This window comes from Ambystoma mexicanum, chromosome 8 (genome assembly GCF_040938575.1).
Source record: "Ambystoma mexicanum isolate Mex_15411 chromosome 8, UKY_AmexF1_1, whole genome shotgun sequence".
Lineage (NCBI taxonomy): Eukaryota > Metazoa > Chordata > Amphibia > Caudata > Ambystomatidae > Ambystoma > Ambystoma mexicanum.
In genome coordinates this window covers 1,725,844,184-1,725,865,416 of record NC_090929.1, presented here as the reverse complement: position 1 = coordinate 1,725,865,416, position 21,233 = coordinate 1,725,844,184, and the positions used below count along the sequence as shown (strand labels likewise).

The 21,233-nt window shown below is 45.4% G+C and overlaps 1 protein-coding gene across 2 annotated transcripts in view; it reads right to left on the bottom strand.

Annotated features, from left to right (window-relative positions):
• LOC138473369 (zinc finger protein 793-like) overlaps window positions 1–21,233 on the bottom strand; it is a 731,413-nt gene that overhangs the window by 502,271 nt on the left and 207,909 nt on the right. For both annotated transcript variants that reach the window (XM_069612056.1, XM_069612057.1), the window contains exon 4: window positions 13,541–13,654. In XM_069612056.1, the coding sequence (XP_069468157.1) occupies window positions 13,541–13,654 (114 nt within the window). The remainder of the gene's footprint in view (window positions 1–13,540; window positions 13,655–21,233) is intronic.

Genomic DNA, 21,233 nt, shown 5'->3' with positions numbered 1-21,233 from the left:
TCGACATCGTCGACGCGGACATTAAAGGCTTCGAAAACACTGAAAAAGGCGTCGAGAAGATTGGAAGTGGCCTCGAAGAACTCGAGAGGCTGGATCCTACTCGAGGTTGTCAATGACCTCGAAGTCATGTTAGAGGCTCTGGGTATGACCACTGGCTGTGAGGTAGTGACGGCCGTGGGTTTGCTCTTTTTCGGCGTCGGTGAGCCCTTCGACAATGGCGTCGATGAGCCCTTCGACAATGGCGTCGAAGGGACCTTCGACGCTGGCGTCGATGGCACAGTGCCTTTTCTCGAGGGTTCGTGACGCTCTCGAATAGATTCTTTCGCCGGGTGCAACGACTCGCAACATTTAGATTTTTCGGGTCTTTCACCCAGGGTATGACCCTCAGCTGTCTTCGAGGGGGTCGAGGACGGTTTCTCGAAGACGCTAAGCATCCTTTTACGGAATTCCTCCCACTCAGCCTGAGAGCTATGTTTTGTGGGGCAGGTGACTCTTTCCGGAGAAACAGAAGAAGACGAGCAAGGGATCTTCGACGTCTCTTATTTGAATGCTTGGATCTCAAAGAGTGGTGGGAACTGCTTCGAGACCTAGACCGAGAATGTTTCCTGTGTCGGCGAGGAGACTAATGTCTTGACTCTGCCGAGGAAACATTCGAAGGAGTTTTAGCTGTTTTACCTCTCTCAAGCTTCCCCTTATGCTCCTTCAAGACTTTTGCCGTCATGGACATGCAGTCCTCACACTCCGAACATTGGTGCTCCGATCCCAGGCACCACAAACAGATCCTGTGAGGATCTGTCAACGACATTTTCTTACCACAGTCTCGACATTTTTTGAAGCCGGACAGTGGAGTCGTCGGTTCGGGTGAGGAAGCCATCGAGTAAGAGTTGGCTTATTCTCGAGGAATAATGAAGAATATATCCTCTGACTAACGAACTGAGCAACGCGATTCCGAGGCCCACGAAGCGCGGAAAAACGGAACTGAGCAACGGACGCTGCGCAAATCTATTTATACGCATGACGACGTCAGCGCCGATACGGAGGCTGTCGAGGGACATCGGCTCGACGGACGTCGATGTGCAGCGCCCTCTACTGAAAAAAAAATTCCGAGACCATCAAGCTGGAGATGATCTATCAAGATAAGGAATACGTCTGAGGACACAATCCCTTCAAAAGTGCCTTTATGTCCACTGGGTAGATGGAAAGTGCTGATTCTAGGCACATAAAGAAAACTATTTCTGGGTAATTCTTATGTAGCACTTCATGCCAGATTCCTCCAGCTTCTGAGCAATTTAATAATAGAGACTAATATTATTAGCCCGTGTGAGCGAAAGGGTGTGGCAGTCTGAAAAACTGCTGTTGTGCTGTGGCTGCGTCCCCTAAGCAGCACTGGTGTATTTACAATTTGGAATTTCAGGAAGGAACTGTGAAGAGAAGGAAAGCGCTGTTGCACTAATAAGCCCTGCCCCCTTGCTCCGGGTCCCACCCAAGCAAGAAGTGTGCCTCATCAACCCTCCCCAGGCACCCTTGTAGCGCTGAGCCCGTGTGAGCAAAGGGCTTGTGGCAGTCTGAAAAACTGCTGTTGTGCTGTTTGGCTGCTTTGCTGCGGCATCGGTGGAAAACTCACATCTAATAATTACATTGGCATAACGTGACGGATTGTCAGTCGAGGGACGGACCCCTGTCTCTGTCAATCTCATGACTCAGTGATCTCCATGAGGAGCTGCAATATGAAAACAGTCTGCGGTGGTTGAAATACTCACTTCGGGACTAAGAACACGGCTACAGAAAAGACAAAGATTTAACTCCCAGATTTAACTCCCTCCCAGAAGATGAGGGTAGTTAAGAACAAATAGCAATAGTGGCATTAAAAGACTTGCCCCTGCTAAAACAATCACGTCTACCTTTCAACACAAAGATGTGACAGAGTCTCTCAGTGGGGGCCTTCCAGACCTCTGGAAACGATCAAACCCTGCCCTTGGAATCAGGGATAGAATGACCTAAAGCTTTGCACCCAAAGGAGGTGGATAGTCTCTCCAAACCCCAAATTGCCCCTCCTCTCCTTACTCCATCAGGGGCCATGAAACAACTAGCAACGGCATCGGGGTCTATTCAAAGAGTTTCGGGATCTACAGTGCATGGGCCACTTGGTGATCATCGAAATAGTGTTAAAGGGGGAAATGGATCAGTGGAAACCCCTGATCCTCTTAAAGGGCCTGGGGAATTGCACGTGTCAAAATAGAGATGAATCATTCACGACCCCTGTTGGAGCCCAGGCCAGCGCAGCCAAGTAAACTCCCACAGGGAATACAGAGCTCAGAGAAAAATCTAAAGAGGATGAAAGGAAATGTTCTGATCACTGCCTTTGCGGAGCATTACAAACCCCTGAGGGGGTTCTATGTGACCATGGGGTGGGGCATAAATCAGAAACAGATTGATTTAAGCCGTGCTACGCCAGAAAAGAAGGCGACAGCCCCTAATATCAAAGAAAACAGTGGTACCTTATTGGAAAATGCAAATGGAAGCTCTCCACGTAGAGAGCCTAACATAACTATAGATCACTCTGAAGGTGAAAAGGAAACTGTTGATCAATTTCTAAGTCCAAATGAGTCCTCAAAGGGCATATGGAAAAATGTAGGCCCCTGGGAACCTGCAGACTTAGAACAATTGGAGGAAGTACGAATTTGCAGACCCTGAAGCTACAGATTTCGATCAAATGGAAGCCTAACAACCGGAATCCATAACAAAGGATATCTTCATGGAATACATGGGAGAAAATCAATACCAAGGGCCTAAATCTATGCCGCGATTGAAAAATAAGCAAAACTGTGAGAGGATCACAGATGTTGATATTGGCAGCGATAAAAGGTGGGAATACTCAAAAAACATTCTTGACGAAGACATGGATATGAAAAAGACAGAGGGGTGAAGAGAAAAACTGACTCCGGAAGAGAGGTTACAACCTTTTGGGAGTCCAAGTGGAAGTGAAAGTATCATTATGCCGGCGGCAAACTATTGCAATTCAAGATTGGCGAATAAAATCATGCAAGACATCACAATACTGACAGGGAAAATTGAAAGAGGGAAAAGGAGAAGTCTCTTTTATAAATGAAAAGATTGCTGCCCTTGATAACGAGCAGGCACAAATGGGATTCTGGGGAGAAAACAAGCAAGGCCAAAGGCCAACCCAGCCCTATCAGAAACAAACGGTTTCTCAAACGACGCAAACCTCGTCTGTACTAGAAGAAAGGCCAATCCTAGAAGGAATGACCAACGAGAAAGCCTTACAGTTAATTAGCGATGCATGCAAAACCGAAAGGCAAAAGGACACTGCGCACATCCAAAATGTGATCATGGCATCTCTAAACATCACGATTACTCCATTCTTAAAATTGTATGAAGTGATAAAGGACTCTTTGCAGGAAGTGGCTCGTACCAACATACATATTAAAGAAGCTAATATGGAAATGTAAAGTTCTCTGAAGAGACTGGAAACAAGAACGGATAAGAAGGAAGAGCTAACTCAAATCTGGCAAAACCGACTAAGTGATTTAGCAAGAAAAGATGCAAATGATAAATCACTATTGATGGAGGCAGTATTAGAGGATTGCAAATGGATGAGAAGTTTGTGTAAAAAAGAAAATCCACCCGACATGTTGGTAAAGAAAATAAAGGCTGGAAATGGTCCAATAAAATTAAATCAGATGGAAGGTGTTCAAACCAAAGAAAGGTCCAAATACGGAAGCAATAGACCCGATTTCCCCATCAAAGCATGTAGAGAAAGGAGGAGATCCCACACCCAAACCAAATTCATCAAACTCCGCAATCTTTGCAGGTGCTACTTTGAACGCCCAGGATTCCCAAGGGAGAAACGACCTGGATAAAGAGAAAAAACAAAAGAATGAAACCCTGAAACGGAAAGCAAATGGTTCCATGGCCTTCTTGAGAAATATAAGAACGCCATCGAGAAGGGAAGGTTTACAATGCGCCAAGAATCCTAGGAGGGAAATGACACTCAGAGTTGGCACCTCCACCTGATCCTATGCCAACAGAGAATGAGGAATGGTTAGAAACAGAGCCAAACGCCGACCTAAGTGATCTCATTGAAATAATGGATAAAAACATGGAGGATGAGGAATGGGAAAATATCAGCTTATCTGATGGCCATGGGAAAAAGATCACAAGGTAGCGCAACCTAATAATTCAGCAACCCGGAGAAAGCAAAGAGATAAATTGACAACAGAAGAAATGGCAGAGGGCACCCGGGAAGGTCCAGCAAAGAACAGACCCATTCGAAAAGAACAGAGAGGTGATACCCCTTTCAAAACGTTGGAACAAAAAAGAAAAGGAAGATGCATGCAAATGAAGAAAAGTACAAACAAATTCAGCTGGAAAAGTCTTCCAAAAAACCAAAACATCAAAAAATAAGGAACGAAAAAAATTGAAAAGGACCCAAGAAAAGAATCTCCTGTTCGAAGTGCAAGGAAAGATAAAGCAACAAAAGGATGGTACCTAAAGTTAGAAATAACATCAAAAGGCCCTAGAAGGGTAGTATTAAACAGGAGAAATGTGATGACACTCTTCAATCAAATTTCAACCTTATGAAATGTCTCAAAGAAGGACATAAAAATAGTTCAGTTTGTTACTGAAAAGCGTATGGATCAGGTTATATTACATCTAAACTCAAATAGGATAAAGCAAAAACTGTTGGAGGCCACTGACAATCTCAAAGAAATGGGTTTCCGATTAAAAGCTCCGGAAGAGAAAGTTAAGCAAGCTTGTACAAAAGAAAGCTATGTGAAAGAAAAAGAAAAAAGGGTGAGAAGGTAATACACAAAGCAATGAAAGACGACCAAAGAGGGGTGGGGGGGGACAGATTCATTCCAGTTAGTGAAAACAAAGGATCAGCGAGAGCACCCAAAATCATTGCCAAGAAGTCAAAGGGATAAAATACCTACAATAGGAAAAAATGGTGATCTGGTTAGAACATTGAGGTTCACAGTGGACAACTCAGGACTCGTGAGTAAAAGCAAAAACAACCTCAATGAAGGAAAAAAGAAGAGCAATGATTGGACGTGGATGGCCAATGCCCTAACCATTAAGAAAAAACAATAGATCGATGAGGGGCATCAAAGAAATGTCCACTGTGCCTCATGGAACACCAGAGGCTTTATACATTTGTTTACCGGTGGAAGCAATTTCTTGGGCAAATATGACATATGTATACAGGAATCTTGGCTGAGGAAAACTCCAGTCTGTGAGGGATACGAAGTTTACATAAATCCGGGCCGAAAGGGCCCGAGGGGGAGACCATATGCAGGCCTGTTGACCTTAAAAAAAAATACAGTCACTTACAAGTTTTGGAGCACCATACGCCAAATCCTTTTGTAAAATGTTGACAATAGAACTTAAAATCAGAGACAGAAGATGGTCCAACCAAGATGCTATTGATTAACACCTATTGGAGTGATAACTTGCCCAAAGTTGAGAGCTATATAAAACATATCATGGAAGCCATTGATAAGTTAATGATGGAGGACAAAGACCAACATCTTACTCAGTGGTGATCTAAATGTCAAACTATTGAATAAAGATGTAAAGAAAAAAGTGGTAGAACAACGTGTAGGTAAAGAAAAAAGATGGATGGAGGAAATAAGAGCTTGCGATATGAAGATGCTAAACAGCCAGACTAGAAGCGATCTGATGGGGGCTAATACATGGTCCTGTGGAAAACTGGAGCTTGTTTGGACTATTATTTTGTAAGAAGTAATACCCTGGAATGGGTAAACTCCTTTATAATAAAAAAGCAAGCAAACAGTGACCACAGTCTACAGGAAATAGAATTATCCTGGAAAATAAGAAAAGTACCAATGAGGAAGGGGGTGGAGGAAATGGAAGTGTCTTGGGGAAGAAATCGAATAAGGATTAAAAAACAATGGATACCAAAGTTGGTGGAGAAATATTACAATGCTGTTGGAACTGGCCAAGACGTGGTGGAATACCGATGGTTGTTGGAGGCGTTTGAGGTTAAGTACGATCCCAATAGAGCTAAAATAATTAAAAGGAAACATGCATATGATGAATCCTTAGTCATTAAAAGGAAACAATACAGAGCTGATCTGGCACAAATAAAAAAGAAAAATGCTTTGGAGCAAGAGAAACAACTGAGGAAATGTAGGCAAACCTATAAAAATTGGCTATGCTCTACAAGACATCAGAGAGCCAAGGGAGATGCAGAAAAAATATTAGCCGCAGTGGCAACGAATAATGGAAGAAGCATGTGGGATATAATAAATAACAGGTACCTCTGCCAATCTGCCATAGGTGTAAACCAAGTTTCAGAGGAAAATTGGGTTAACCATTACACAACCCTATATGAGGAAAAAAATGAGAAAATGGAAATAGAAAATGAACATGACTGTAATCCCTGGGAAATTGATTTTGACCATGAAGACATCTTAGGGAGGATTACAAAAATTGAGTTCCTCTAGGGCAGCGGGGCCCGATGGCATCTCAAACAAGATGCTTAAGGATAGCAGTGAAGAGTGGACAGATCTAATTTTCTCATTGTTCCAACAAATAAGACTATCCAGACATATTCCAGCATCTTGGAGAGAGACATTCATCGTGCCCATTTACAAAAAAGGGGACAGAGGCAACCTTAGAAATTATAGGCCGATAGCCTTGCTGGATTCAACTATTTGCATCCATTTTGCGAAGAGACCTGAAAAATGGGTGCAACAGGCTGAAACCCTGGATAAGCCGCAAACGGCTTTCATTAGTGGTGTAGGTAAATCACTAAACCGGTTTCTATTAAATCTCATGAAAGTGAAGGCACTAGTAGAAAAAAAAGCCATCAATTTAGCTTTCATAGATCTCGAACAGGCGTTCGATGGTATAAATCGCGACCGCCTGTGGCTAAAGATGAAAAGTTGGGGACGCCGGCCGATCTACTACAAGCCATCCAAGCCCTGTATACTAATCCAACTATCCAGGTTCAAACAGCAAATGGAGTGGTGACAAAAAAGATCAGAACATCTCAAGGGATAAAGCAGGGATGTGCCCTAGCACCCTTCTTTTTTGTCATATATGGCTGACATGAAGATCTCACAAGGAAGGGTCCGTGCTTTTGCCCCTAAAATCGATGGGATTGAAGTGCCTTGGGTGCTATATGCCGATGATGCAGTATTTGTCGACCTAACGCCCATCGGCCTCCAGGGACGGATGGAGGCTTTCAAAGAGTTTCTAACAGAAAACGATATGAAAATAAACAAAAAAATCCATGGTACTAATAATGAGATCCAGCCGTGGAAAAAATTTTATAAAGAAAAACTTTGCCTGGTCATTAGATAACGAAAACTTGGAGGTGGTGGATACAACATTATATTTAGGAGTGAGAATAAATAAAAACAGCAATGAAGAGGGGCAATATGCACTGATCCGGAAAAAATGTATAACCTTAACAAATCAGGGACTAGTCATAAATCGAAGATACGGAAGGTTTTCTCTGACGCCTATCTTAACCTTTTACAAGCAAAAGGTGGTAGCCGTAACTACATATGGAGCCGAGGCATTGCTAGCCCTTCGCCGGGAAACATGGGGCATATGCGAGGCATATTTCTGGCGAAAAATCTTGAAGCTGCCAAACTCGCTGCCAGTTGAGCTAATGTCACAGCTCGCTCCCTTCGCTCCTGTTCCCGTCACTTGGGGGCATGTTTTGGGGTTTTTTCCCTACCGGACATTTCCTCCGAACCTTATGTTCCAGTGCTGTGATGAATTGGGAGCGCTAAAACCTTATTTTCCAAGTTACTTCCCTTCCGGATCCATCCCTGGTTTTTGGCAGCCAGCATGCTACTTTAATCTAATGACTATGCTTCCCAGAATTCCTGGCTCACCGCCTCACCTCCTCCCTTGCAGGACAAGGTTGGGTGGAGGATAGGCAACACCTGTGGCTGCAGGTGCAGCAGGCGGCACACCTGAGGGGTGTGCTCGTTAAGCAGCCTTAAAAGCCTCAGTTTACTTCAGTCCAGCGCTGGTCATTGTTGCAGTGTTCCTGTTGTGACTGGTCCCTTGTTCCTGGTTCCTAGTTTTTGTGCCTGGTTCCTAGTTCCTGTTTCTTGTTCCTCTGCCCTGGATTTCGAATTTATGTGCTTAATTGATTTCTGCTTTCTGGATTTCCCTTTTCTGTCTTCCTCTGTCTGCAGGCAGCCTTTCTCTGTGCTTTACCCTTTGATGCTGCCCAATTTGCCTGTGTTCTCTGTTTCTTTGAAGCTGTCCTTTGCTACTGAAAAACTTGATGCATTAGTCTTTCCCTTTATAGATTTAGCTTCCTGCCTTTCCTCCTTGGATGGGTGGGAAAGGTTTCCTTTTGTGATATCATTTTCCCTGCTCTTGATCCTTACTTTCTATTGGGATCCATTCCATGTTTTCCATTTCACCTCTGCATTTATTTCCCATTGATTATTAGGTGTGGGGTGCTGTTGTAACTAGTCCCAGTGTGAATGTCCTTTGTTTTCCTCACTATCCTATAATCACTATTCCTACTTGCCCCTTGACTAGGGTCTTATGTATTTAGTTTCCTCCACCCATTGTTGTTATAGCCTTCAGGGTCCCTGTTTGATCAACTGGGTTTGTGGGTTTACTGACATTCAAGTGGTCTTTCCGGTCCTCGTGAGTACTGTTTCTAAGTTCCTTATTCAGTATCATCCAGAGTGTCAGCTCAGAGATCCTGTCCTTGCTTGCCCTCTACGTGGGCTTAGTGCTGTCTGTATCTGTAATAGCATAGTGGGTAAGGAGTTTGCTGACTTTCCTTTCAGTCATAAGGAGGTTCTAAGTGCTTACCCCACATCCCTTTTCATATATTGGTATTATTGTTTAACTCTATTTGCACTCCTGGGTTTTAGTATACACGAGTCTTGGGTATTGTATGCACGTTGTTAGATTCAAAGTTGTTCACTGTGTGATTCCGTGCACATTTCCCTTGCCATATTCATTGCCTTCTTCCTTTCTTAACAGCTAATAAGAAATGAATTAAGGCTGCAATCCCTGGTCTCAATAGTATCATGGAAAACTCTGTCTCTACCAAAAATGTATCCTTGATAAACCACCATCAGCTTTTGAAATACTAGCCCAGAAAGGATCGACAGACAAGACACTGTTAAGTTGGAAGATCAAATGTAAAAGTCTTTTGGAGCAGTTTAACATCTCGGATGACATCTTGAAGCATAACCCTGATAAGGCAAAAAGAACCCTCCAGGAAAAGGATTGGGAAGAAACTCAAGAGAAGAAATTCGAGAAAAATCTGTGTCACAATATCATATGGGAGCGGAAAACATTGAATACCCTTCCTCCCCCTTTTCTGAAGAAGTTTCCATCATATCATTACAGAGACCTGCTGTTGCGATCTAGACTAGCATCTGGGCCTCTAGAGAAGTAAAATGGAGGAGAAAGTTAATGGAAAAGAACAAATCGTACTGCAGGTTCTGTGAAGATAAAGACTCACAGGAGACCATTAGACATATTATGTTAAACTGCCCGGCATGGAGATTGAAACGCCTGACTGATGGAAATGGGCAGTTACGTGGCTGAAATTTCTCCAGAGAGGGAGGAAGAGTACTGGGAGAGATTACTGACTGTGGAAAAGGTAGGGCGAACAATTGATGCCTTGAAATTTGTGGAATCCTTGAAATTGGGTTTGGAGATGGAAGGATCTTGAGAAAGAATTGAGAAAATTGGATTACGGTAAATTGCTAAATAAATGGCCTAAAAGAAAGAGAAACAGTCCAGAAAAAAAGGTCATGTACTTAAGGAAATGTGAAAAATGGAAATGTTAAAGATTTAATTGTTTAACCAATAAAACATTTTTTTTAAAAATTATTAGCCACGCATGGCACTAAATGTATCCACTTGGGGGTGATGAAAGGCTGAGCTGGCCCAACTGTGGAATGAAACCCATGGCACAAAGCATTGTCCTTTTCCAAAGTCAAGCTTGCCTCCTGGTCACGTACATTTACAGTGTACATATGAGAACATTCGTACATGTATTTGGTCAGAGCACAGTACACCAACATACTCAATACTTGAAAGTAATGTCAGTCAGAATTTGTATATATGGATTACAAATGTTGAAAGACAAACTTAACTCTGAATTATATGCAGATTGTGGTGTTCTTGCCATGGAAGAGGCGCTTGCATGCTCTCTTCTCCTGGGTACCACCTGACCACCAGCCTTGCCCATTTCCTGGATACAGATGTGTTCATTTTGATGTCCACAGGAATTCTGGTGGAGTGGACGCCGACTACAGCTGCTTACATTGATTCTCATGATTAACTACATGGTACGGACGAAGGCGCTGGAACCCAGTGGTATCTCGGGTTCCCATGTTTAGATCTGCTCCATGCAGATAATACAACCGGACCACCATTGTGTGCTGACAGATGCCATATAAAAACATGGAACCCCATTAGTAAGAATAACTTTGGATTCTGCTACCATTTTGCAGGCAAAAGGGCAGACAGAATCCACAAGGAGCTATGCCTCTTCATCTGCATCAAAATTGTGATGAAGAGGGGACGCATGAGAATTGCACTGTGCATGGGAACACGCAAAGCAGAATTACTGCTCTGCTGACGAAATCCAATTCAAAATGGCATGGATGAGGGAGAAATAAGCAGTTTGTCTCCACATGCGTTTCGTCACATATTCCATTTTGTGGGCCCATCAAGAGGAGCCAGATAGTAGCACCACCAAATGCACAAAAACAATGAATTTCCACCTGATTTAGGGCCTCATCACGGGTCTGGCGGTAACCCTTATATGCGGCGGTAGCGCTATTACCGCTGCATTCAAGGGTCCGCCAGATCATGGCTTTGGCAGATTTCCCCCCAGCTCTGAGCTGGGGGGAAATCCGCTGCAAATTTGCCGATTTTCCGCGCGATTACCACCGGCAGGAAATCCGCCGGCAGTAATAGCGCAAATTTTCCCCATTGGGCCCAATGGGGAATGAGGAATTCCCGAATGGGCCCAATGGGGAATGGGCAATAACCCTTCCGCCAAACCTGTGATCCGGCGCTAATAGCGCCGGGGGGTTGGCGGTAGGGCTATTAGCGCCGGCGCTAATAGCACCGGCGTTACCACCCAACTCGTGATGAGGCCCTTAGAGTGTGCCGGATTTAATATCCACCGCTTCTCTGCTGGTAGAACTATTTTTGAGTTCGAGCTGCACTGGCTTTACATCAGGAATCCTCTGAGGGGAGGTTAAATGCATGTTAATGGGATACAGCAGCTGTCACGCCAGCTTCCCGCTAGCGGATTCTCAGTGATCTATATATATATATATATATATATATATATATATATATATATATATATATAAATAAAAGATTGTTACAAAAAGTTCCTGTTACGTTGTGACCTCCTGTGTGTTGTGGCTTTGGAAAAGGAAGGAGATGCGTTATATAGTGACTGTCTGTGTTAGTCTGCCTCATGTGAGTGTGTGATGTCATACGGAATGTTGTTGGGTGAATGATGGAATGCTGATCTGAGGGTTCCATACTGAGGCAGGCAGTTACAGCTCCCCTGCCTGGGTGATGGGGCTAGTGCTGATTATACTCCATACTCCTGTATTTACTTCCATGTAACTGTAACTGAAGTGTCTTGAATAAACCTAATATATAACATAAGTTAAGCCTGCAAGTCACTTCGCAACAGTTCCTATGTCACATTTTCAGGAAATGAGCCTCAAAGTTTGCACTAGGAGGCATCCATTTTGTACAATGAAGCAGCCTCCTGATTTACTGTTAACCCTGCTCTCGTGGCACTAATCAAGCAAAACCTCCTACTGGGAGCTTTTGCTGACTGATGCTGGAGAGCAGAGATGCTGGAAGGCTACATAACATTGCGGCGCCCGCTGCAATCTTATGTTGATGAACTTCATTAATATAGAATTGCGACGGCCAGAGTATTCGTAATTGGCCCGACTCATTTCAAGTTTCCAGCACAGGAAACTTAGGACGAAAGTCACTGCAATTATGACTACTCCGCCAGCTTCCGCAATATTCACATTTGCTGTGACTTTCGTTTTAAGTTTCCTGTGCTCCCTCCGGTCCAGGGGAGCACAGAAAACTTAAAATGAAAGGCACAGCCATTATGAATATTGCGGCAGCTGGCGGAGTAGTCATAATTGCTGTGACTTTCGTAAGTTTCCAGGGGAGCCTGGGAAATTAAAAGCGAAAGTCACAGCAATTATGAATACTACACCACCCGCTGGTTGCGGCGGGCGAGTTGGTATTTATAATTGCCAATATTTTCGTTTTTAGTTTCCATGGGCACCCGGGAAAATTAAAACGAATGTACCAGCAATTATGAATACTCCAGCAGCCACTGCAATTCTATATTCATGAACTCGAAAAACCTGGGTTCATTACTATAGGATAGCGGCAGCTGGAGTGAATACAAATAAAAATTAAGGGGTGGGGCAGCACTCACCAGGAGCATAGGGACAAGCCTCCAGCTGAAGCCTGCCAGCATGCTCCGCTCCCCAGCAGCAATAGGCAAAAGCTCCCACTAGGGGGCTTTTGCTCGATTAGTGCAGCAAGAGCAGAGTAAACTTGAACATGAGGCTTGTTCATTACACAAAATCGATGCCTCCTAGTGATTACTTTGAGGCTAATTTCAGAGAAAACTTTACATAGGAACTTTTTGTAAAAATATTTGTGTATATATATTTTTCATAACATTTTTGAGGGAACCAACCCTTTTAAATGGAGTCATCTCCACCGGCCGGTTTTAAAATCAGGCCCTTTGCTTCTTGCAAGGGGATGGAAAAAGACCAGGATTCAGGGACATGGGTGATATAAAATGCTGCGTGTCAGCGTTCGTCAGTCTTAGGGGTCGTGCCCTCTGTACTGCAGACAGAAAGAATATGAAAGTCCATCCATGAGATACCCAATGAGACAGCTGCTGAGCTAGTATTTATCCGTGCAAGAATTTACAGGATTTCCAACATATGAAGACTCTTACCCACTCACTGCTTACCCGCACCAGATACACACACACACTCTGAAACACAGCCGTCTCTGCAGTGGCAAGATTCAGGGTGCCAACAGGAGCTCTCTCACTGCTCACCCCCTCCAGATACACACACTCTGCCACACAGCCAACTGTCTCTCCAGTGGCAAGATTCAGGGTGCCAACAGGCACTCTCACTCACTGCTCACCCCGCCAGTGACACACACTCTGCCACAGATCTATCTCTATAGTGGCAAGACTCAGGGTGCAAATTGGAGTTTTGACTCTTTTTGCCCCTTGTTGCCTCTTTTTTTTAACAATACATGGCAGAGACGTTCTCATGCACACTTGGAATGGGTGGCACCACCTTGGTCAGTATTTTTACTCCGAAAATGGGAAACTGATACTTGCACAGTCCTTTCTCACCCTTTCACGAACAGGAACTATTGTGTTGGGTGTTTGTTAGGGTCACAGCTGTGCTTGGACCGTATTGTGAATAAGGATAACACAAAATTCCCATCCCTTCCTCCTCACCTGTTCTCAGACAATCGTTTCTTTTCTCTTCTTCCGAGTGTGGACGATTCTTTGGCTTCTGGGGTTCCTCACTTTTTATCCTGACTAGTACATCAGGGGTGGCCATCAAGTCACCTGCATTTACAGAAGAAAAGTAGGATTTACACTCATTTGAAAAGATTTACGTTTTGCTTTTATGCACAATAGTAAAGAAATTCAGGCATGCAGCGTTCTACTATCCTGGCAGGCACAGTCCTAATATCCGACAGGTGTCGCAGCAGAGTGATCAACGGACAAGTCACCACCCAGAACGTTACTTTCAATGGGTTTAATTGAACAAAGTAAATAGGGCAAGGGATTAGGCTGGACTACAGACAGGGCAATTGTAAATTCAAAGTACAATGATGAGAAAATCCAACCTGCTAGAGGACCGCAGCCAGCCAGTCCTGCTCCTTCTCTCCCTTTGCCTCCACCAGCCAGTGGTCAAACCAACTCCCTCTCAGTCTATGGGTTCTAAATTCCATGTCACTTTTTTCTGGTCTCTGGCAGATGGGAACCTTACCCCTTGTTGTACTTGCAAGGATGTCACTCTGCTATGTAGAACCCTCCACCACTTCTGGTCTGAAAGGCACCTGGATCATGAACTAGTCTTCAAAGCTGTGATGCTTTTGGCTATGTTCACTGTGGGCGGGAACACTGCAAGCCCAGTTATCTGGTTGCAATTGGGAGAAAGTGTTGCAGGCTCTCTCAACATCTAGGTGGTAGGCTTTGCACCAGGCCTTTGCCCCTTGTCTCAAACACCCGCTCATGCCTCTCCTCCTGCGCTATCACTCCTTCCACCATCCCTTCAACCGACTTATTCTTCTGTCTTTCCACCTAGACAACTCGCAATACTCTGTACTGTGCTCCTCCCTCCCATTTGATCCCTTTCATCACCTCATGATATCGTCCCTCTGCTAGCACCTCCTCTTCCGTTCTTATCTTCACTAGCCTCCTCTCCCCTCCTTGCCACCTTCCTTCTCTCTAGGTGATTTCTCCCCTCCACCGCTCTCCCTTCCAGGTTTCTACTTTCCTTAATGCCACTCCTTCCTCTCCTGGGGCTGCTTCTTACCCCCCCATCCCCTTCACCTCTTCTCCTGGTTGATGTAATTCTCTCATCTTGTTGACACCTTAGCTTCCTCCCCTCTTCTCCCTTCCTCCTGTGCCACCTTCTCCGTCACCTCCTACATGTCTTGAACCTCTGATCAATCTAGTGAGATCGTCACTAGAACCCTGGCATGTGCCTTCCCTCATGTGAAAAACAAAAGATAACAGGATTTATTGGGCTACAAGAGCCGGAAGTGCAACTGCCTTCCCTAACCGTTAAGAAACAGTTCTGGTACACAACTAAAACTACTATTATCTGCATGTCGGTGGTTGTCAAGAAAAACAAAGAACACAAAAATGTTTAAAACACAAAGCCCAAAGCTATGTGACTGGCTAGAAAAGGGCTCACAGCATGGGAGTAATTCTTTTTCACTGGACCCCCTGACTGTGTCAGGAGTGTCTGATAGGTTGTGGTAAGATCACAACTGGTATGGTCGACCAGTTTCGATGGTGTACAGTCAATCGACCATCTTCTTCAGGATGAAATTTCTTCCAACATAAATCCATTAGATCTTCCAGCTGGCCTCTGAATCTGGCAGCATCGGCAGGCTGCTTGTAATCCTGGATGCTTCGGTATGGTCCAGTAAATGGCAGCGTGTACTTGAAGTGCTTTGGGGTCGCAAGGAAAAACACTACCTTGAATGTTCGCGCCAGAGCAAGCGCCAGATTCCCAATCCTCTGCGATCTTTTGACAAAATGAAATCACGCTGGGCCTCTTGACCTATCCCTCTTAGATAGGCATTGTACCATCCGCCATCTAGGGACAGGCACCCCTCGTTAGGACTAGGGTGTTCTCCCTGAGGGCCAGATTAGCTCACTGTCTTGTTTTTCCCTTGTGGATATTCCAAAGTTCTGACAGCCACTCCGTCTGATTCTAATACGTAGATATTCTTTCTCCCAAAGAACCGTTTTAGTTGTGTACCTTCTCTCATGTGGCCAGGGGAAGGCAGCCGCTTTCTGATTCCGGGCCTGGGGGTGGATCACATGAGAGGTTACTCATGCCGAGGGACATTGGAGACCTCCTTATCCCATGATTCCCCTATAATTCCAGAACTAGTGATGGCTTACTATAAAATAGAACATACTAATGTCATGCAACCCTCTATGGACTTCAATTCCCATAATGTTAGAAGTACTGGGACGTGGAAGAAGGGCTCAGAGGCAATGAGGACTCAGTATACGATATGATATTTTATTTATAGCGCGCCTATACACAATTGTTTCAAGGCACGAGAAGGCAAGGGGGGGGGGTACAAGGGAGGACAAGACAACGATCTTACTAGGCAAAGTGACATTGAGATCGCACAAGTGTGGGGAGAGGGAAGGGGAAAAGTGCAGGGGAAAGGGGAGGAGGAGAAGTGCGAGACATACGATAAAGACATAAGAAAGGAAATACTGCAGCCAGCGGTGCAGTATTTGGGTTTATTTTATTTATAGAGCGCACCAGGCCCAAGGGCATCCAGGCGCATATTATAGTTACAACATAAGGCAGACAGAGCAATACAATTACAGTTTACATGACAGTTTAAAATTGCAGTTACAGTTAAGAACATATATACATAATGCAGTTACGGGTGAGCAGAGGGTCATAGCTTAAGTACAGGCGGTGAGGGGTGGCTAGCGCATGGGGGGTGGTTGGCGTCTTGGGCGATTATCCAGGCTTTGGCCATGTTTTTAAATCTGTGGAAGGAGGGTTCAGATCTTAGCAAGTTGGGGAGCGAATTCCAGAGTTTCGCCACCATTACTGGGAAGCTGGCTCCGCCAGATCTTTGAAGGTTGAAGCGTGGTATAGAGAGGCAGTCTGAGCAGTTCTGCGCGGTGTGTTGGTGTTGTGGAGGGCGAATCTGTTGGCTAGGTAGGAGGGTGCTTGGTTGGATAAGCATTTTTGAGTGAGAGCAAGTGTTTTCAGTGTAATTCGTTGAGGGACGGAGAGCCAGCGTAAGTTACGTCTGGTGTCTGAGATGTGTTGGTTCCTGGGGATGTTGAGGGCTGCTTTGATAGCATTGTTTAGGATGAGTTGTAACTTGTTTAAGTTACATCCGTTGGTGTCCAAATAGAGGGCATTACAATAGTCAATTTTAGACAGAACGAGAGTTCTGGCAAGTGTGATACATTTGGCTGGTGATAGGAAAGGGCGGCTAGCTGTAATGAGCTTACAGGTGTATGCCGCTACAGAGGATACGATATATGATATATGGCATTTATACTGCATTTGTTTGTCTGGCCAAGGATAGAGTAGAGTTGAGGTAAATCCCTAACGTTTTAGTGTCACCATCAATGATGAAGGAATTGAACTCAGGGGCTAGTTTGGATAGTTTTTGAGGAGAGCCGAGAATGAGGAGCTCTGTCTTCTCGTCATTCAGACAGAATCCATGTTGCGCCATCCAGGCTTGGATGGCTCGGTAGATGGCATTCACCGTGAACGAGTCGGCGACGTAGTCTCCTGAGATTGGGATGAGTATCTGGGTGTCGTCAACATAATTAGTGTATGTAACACCCAGATAGTCCAGAATATCAAATGGAGGTTTTGTGAACACGTTTTACAACGTGGGCGAGACACAAGAACCTTGTGGTACCCCGCAGGTGAGGGGTGCCAACAATGCTGCTGCTAGGGGGGAGAAGACACGCATCAATCTATTGTCCAGAAATGCGCTGATCTAGGCTGTGGCTTTATGTTATGTTATGTTGTCGGTACTTGTATAGCGCACCGTCACCAACGGAATTGGTCCCCAGGCGCTCTGGTGGATCTGTAAACAGGAAGGGTGGGGGGTAGGGTTAGTCGGGAGGAGGGGAGAAGGAGAGTGGGAGATGTGGTGTGCTGTTGGCAGCTTCAGCTCGGTTGACACAGAATGCTGGGCTTTGGTGCTAGTATCGGATTGGATGAAGGCCTCGAGTGCTGTGGGTGAAGATTATGTGTTGTTGATGCAGTGTGGTAAAGTGCGTGCGGATTGCTGGGAGAGAGATGGTTGTGTGGGTTTAAGTAAGCAGAAGATTGAGGGCTGGGTTAGTGGGGTCTGTATCCAGGTTCAGGTTCTTAAGATTCCTTTAGAGTTGTATACCTGTGGGTTTGGATGTTGCTAGTTCCTGCTGGCCGACTCGATTTGGTGGTGTTGCGCTGGTCCAACTGTATCCTATTGAGTATAGTATGGATTGGTGGGTGCATCTGAACCTAATCTTCAGGTGTGGGACTGGGTGGGTGATATCTATTCTTAGGTGATCTAGTGTGTCCCTGGTCAGTTAAGGCTTTGAGGGGTTCAGGGTTGCGGTCATGTTGAAGTGTTGTCCTAGTGGATCCATCTTGGTGAGCGTGTGTATTCAGACGCTCGTATCCTTCTGTCATGACTGATTCTTTGATTTCCGTGGGGTGAACATCCTTGAGACTGTTTAGTTGTAGTTTGTGTGGTGGGGCATTGTGCTTCCTGTTTTGTATTGGTGGGCCGTGTGTAAAGATGAAACATTCTGTTTCTCACCCATTGCCTTGGGCCCGTGATGCAGTGCTTCCTTTCCCTCTCTATGATTTGTTCTAAGGGCTGATGGGGAAGGTCATAGTTAGGTCCATGTCCTCTTGATTTGTTCTAGTTTTTCTGTCTTAGTTTGCTAGGTTTACTGTCTTTGGTCGTATTGCGAATGTCTCCCGTTTGGTCCTTTAGTATGCCGTGGGATATTTACCTCCGCTTTTCCCATTGATTGATCGGTGCGTATCACAGTCGCTCTACGTTCGTTGGTGTTTTTTGGTATGTTGGTGCCCCTGTGGCAAGTCTTTCTAGTTATGTTATGTTATTTTGCATTTATATAGCGCCTTATATACCATTGGTATGGTTTGAAGGCGCTGGTAGGTTGAACGCCCTTGGGAACCGAAGTTCAGGTCAGTAGAGAGAGTAGGGAGAGTCAACGGCACATGTGCGCACCGGGTATGTGTGCAGCATGTGTGGTATTCGTGAAAAAAGCTGCTTCTTAGCGGTAGGTGTGATGGTTGAGATCAGGGGTATGTGTTCGTTCTGGCAGGATTTATCCAGACCGACTGTGGCTGCGTTAGGCCTGAGGAGAACGCCTGGCTGGGGGGGGGTGTAACCAGCAGTGTTTACTTAGAATGATGGGGAGTGAGCGGGAGATGTTAGTATGAGAACAGTTATACCGAATGGTGTCATAGTATCTCTGTGTTCTAGTTGAGTGGTGGTGTAAAGAAGAGTAAGCGTGGGGTGTGATATGGTGGGTTACATGCTCTTTCAAACATTACTTGCATTCCAGACCATACTATGTACGTCGCGCAGTTCTATGCGCTCCAGTCAGTTCTATGTACTTTTATTCATTCCATGCGTCCCAGTCTGTGCTACACACTCCGGTCTGCTCGACGCACTCATGCACTCCAGTCCGCCCGCGCGCTCCTGTCTGTCCCATGCATGCAGTCCCGTTTGCCCCTGAATTTCGTATTCACCCACTCTACGCAGTCAACCGCTCCCCGCATTCACTCTCTCCGGCACTCATGTGTTCTCGGCACTCATCCGCTCCCCGCACCCATCCGTTCCTCGCACTCACCAGCTCCCTGCACTCTCCAGCTCCCCTGCACTCATCTGTTCCCTCACTCATCAGCTCTCCTCACTTCTCCGCTCTATGCACTCACCCAGTCTATGTACTCATCTGCTCAATGCACTCGTGCTTTCCACGCATTCAACTCGTCCGCTCCCCGCCCTCATTCGCTCACTTCATTCATCCGCTCCCGGCGCTCATCAGTTCCTCGTATTCATCCGCTCCCCGTACTCATCCGCTCCCCGTACTCATCCGCTCCCCGTACTCATCCGCTCCCCGTACTCATCCGCTCCCCGTACTCATCCGCTCCCCGTACTCATCCGCTCCCCGTACTCATCCGCTCAATGCATTTGTGCTTTCCACGCATTCAGCTCATCTGCTCCCCGCACCCATCCGCTCCGCACACTCATCCGCTCTATGCTTTCGTGCTTTCCCCACGTTCAACATTAATAAGCATTCATCAGCCCCTTAGAGACATTCGGTAATGCGTAGTAATCCTGGTCTATAAATTCATCCGCTCTGTAGCCTCGTTCGCTCTGTAGCCTCGTCCGCTCCACACACTCTTCCGCTCCCCCATTCTTTCCGCTCCCCCACTCTACACGCTCCCTCACTTTACACGCTCATGCGTTCTGTACATTCATCAGTTCTACATCCGCTTCTCCGTAATTATGCACTCATCCGCCATACACGCTCGTCCGATCTTCAGACCCAACCACTCCAGACGCCCATCCGCTTAACATGTTCATCCATTCTATAACTTCATCCGATCTACAAACTCATTCAATTTACACACTCATTTGATCTATGTAGTCATCTGTTCTTCCACTCATGCATTCTTCCATTCAGTGCATTCAACTGTTTATACTCAACCACTCTACACACTCAAACACTTAACAAGTTAATTTGTTCTATACACTTATCCGATGTACATACTCATTCAATTTACACACTTATTCAATCTATATAGTCATCAGTGCTTCCACTCATGCATTCTTTCGCTCCGGGCATTCATCTGTTCAACGAGCTTCATCTATTCTAACTATTTCATCGACGCCATTCATTCTGTTCCCTCTTCATGGATTATGTGCGTTTCAGCAGTTTACATCTTATTACAGTTTCCCTATGATTTATTCTTATTATCCGCATCACTGTTTTGATCTACTTTACTCGTTTAATTCCGTTTGTCTTTCTAGTTTATATTCGGGGTCATTAGCTGTCAATTTCTCGCCTCAGGTAGTTTGTTGGGTTGGTGTCGTTGAGATGCCGATTGTCTGTTTGGGTTAGTTTGGTTACCGGTTGGCTTTTAGGGGAAGAGCCAGGTTTTCAGCAGTTTGCGGAAAGGTTAAATCCTCAGTTTGGCGGGTGGGAGTGAGTTCCACAGGGTGGGGGCCAAGACTGAGAATGCTGATCCACCTAATCTGACTGAGTTTGTCTTTGGAATGACTAGGAGGCCGGCTGAGCTTGATCTTGGGGTGCGAGGGGGGTGATAGGGTTTTAGTTTGTCTTGAAGATATTGAGGTCCGGTTTTATGCAGTGCTCGATGGGAGATGCATAAGGTTTTGAAAGTCACCCTTGGGCTACTGGAAGCCAGTGCAGTGTCTTAAGGGCTGGGGAGATGTGTTTTCTTCGGCCGAGCGCAAGTAGAAATTTGGCCACCACGTTTTGTGCCCATTGGAGTTTATTCAGTTGGTATGCGTGGATTCCGAGGTATAGGGGGTTTGCATAGTCCAGTCTTGACATAACGATTGATTGGACCGCGGAGAGTCTGTTAGGAAAGGAGAGATATGGAAAGATGCGCCTAAGGGTTTTAAGGTGGTAGTGGCAGGATTTTGAGACGTTGACTTGGCGCGAGAGTGTTAGGTCAGAGTCAAGGGTGCACCCAAGATTTTTCACTGAGCTGCCCATGGCGGATGGCCAGGGTAGTGGTTGTGGAAGAAGCTCGGAGTTGCCACATACCATGATTTCAGTTTTGGAGGGGTTTAACAAGAGGTGGCTTTGGGTCATCCAGAGTTCTATGTCGAGGAGGCCAGGAGTTGGGATT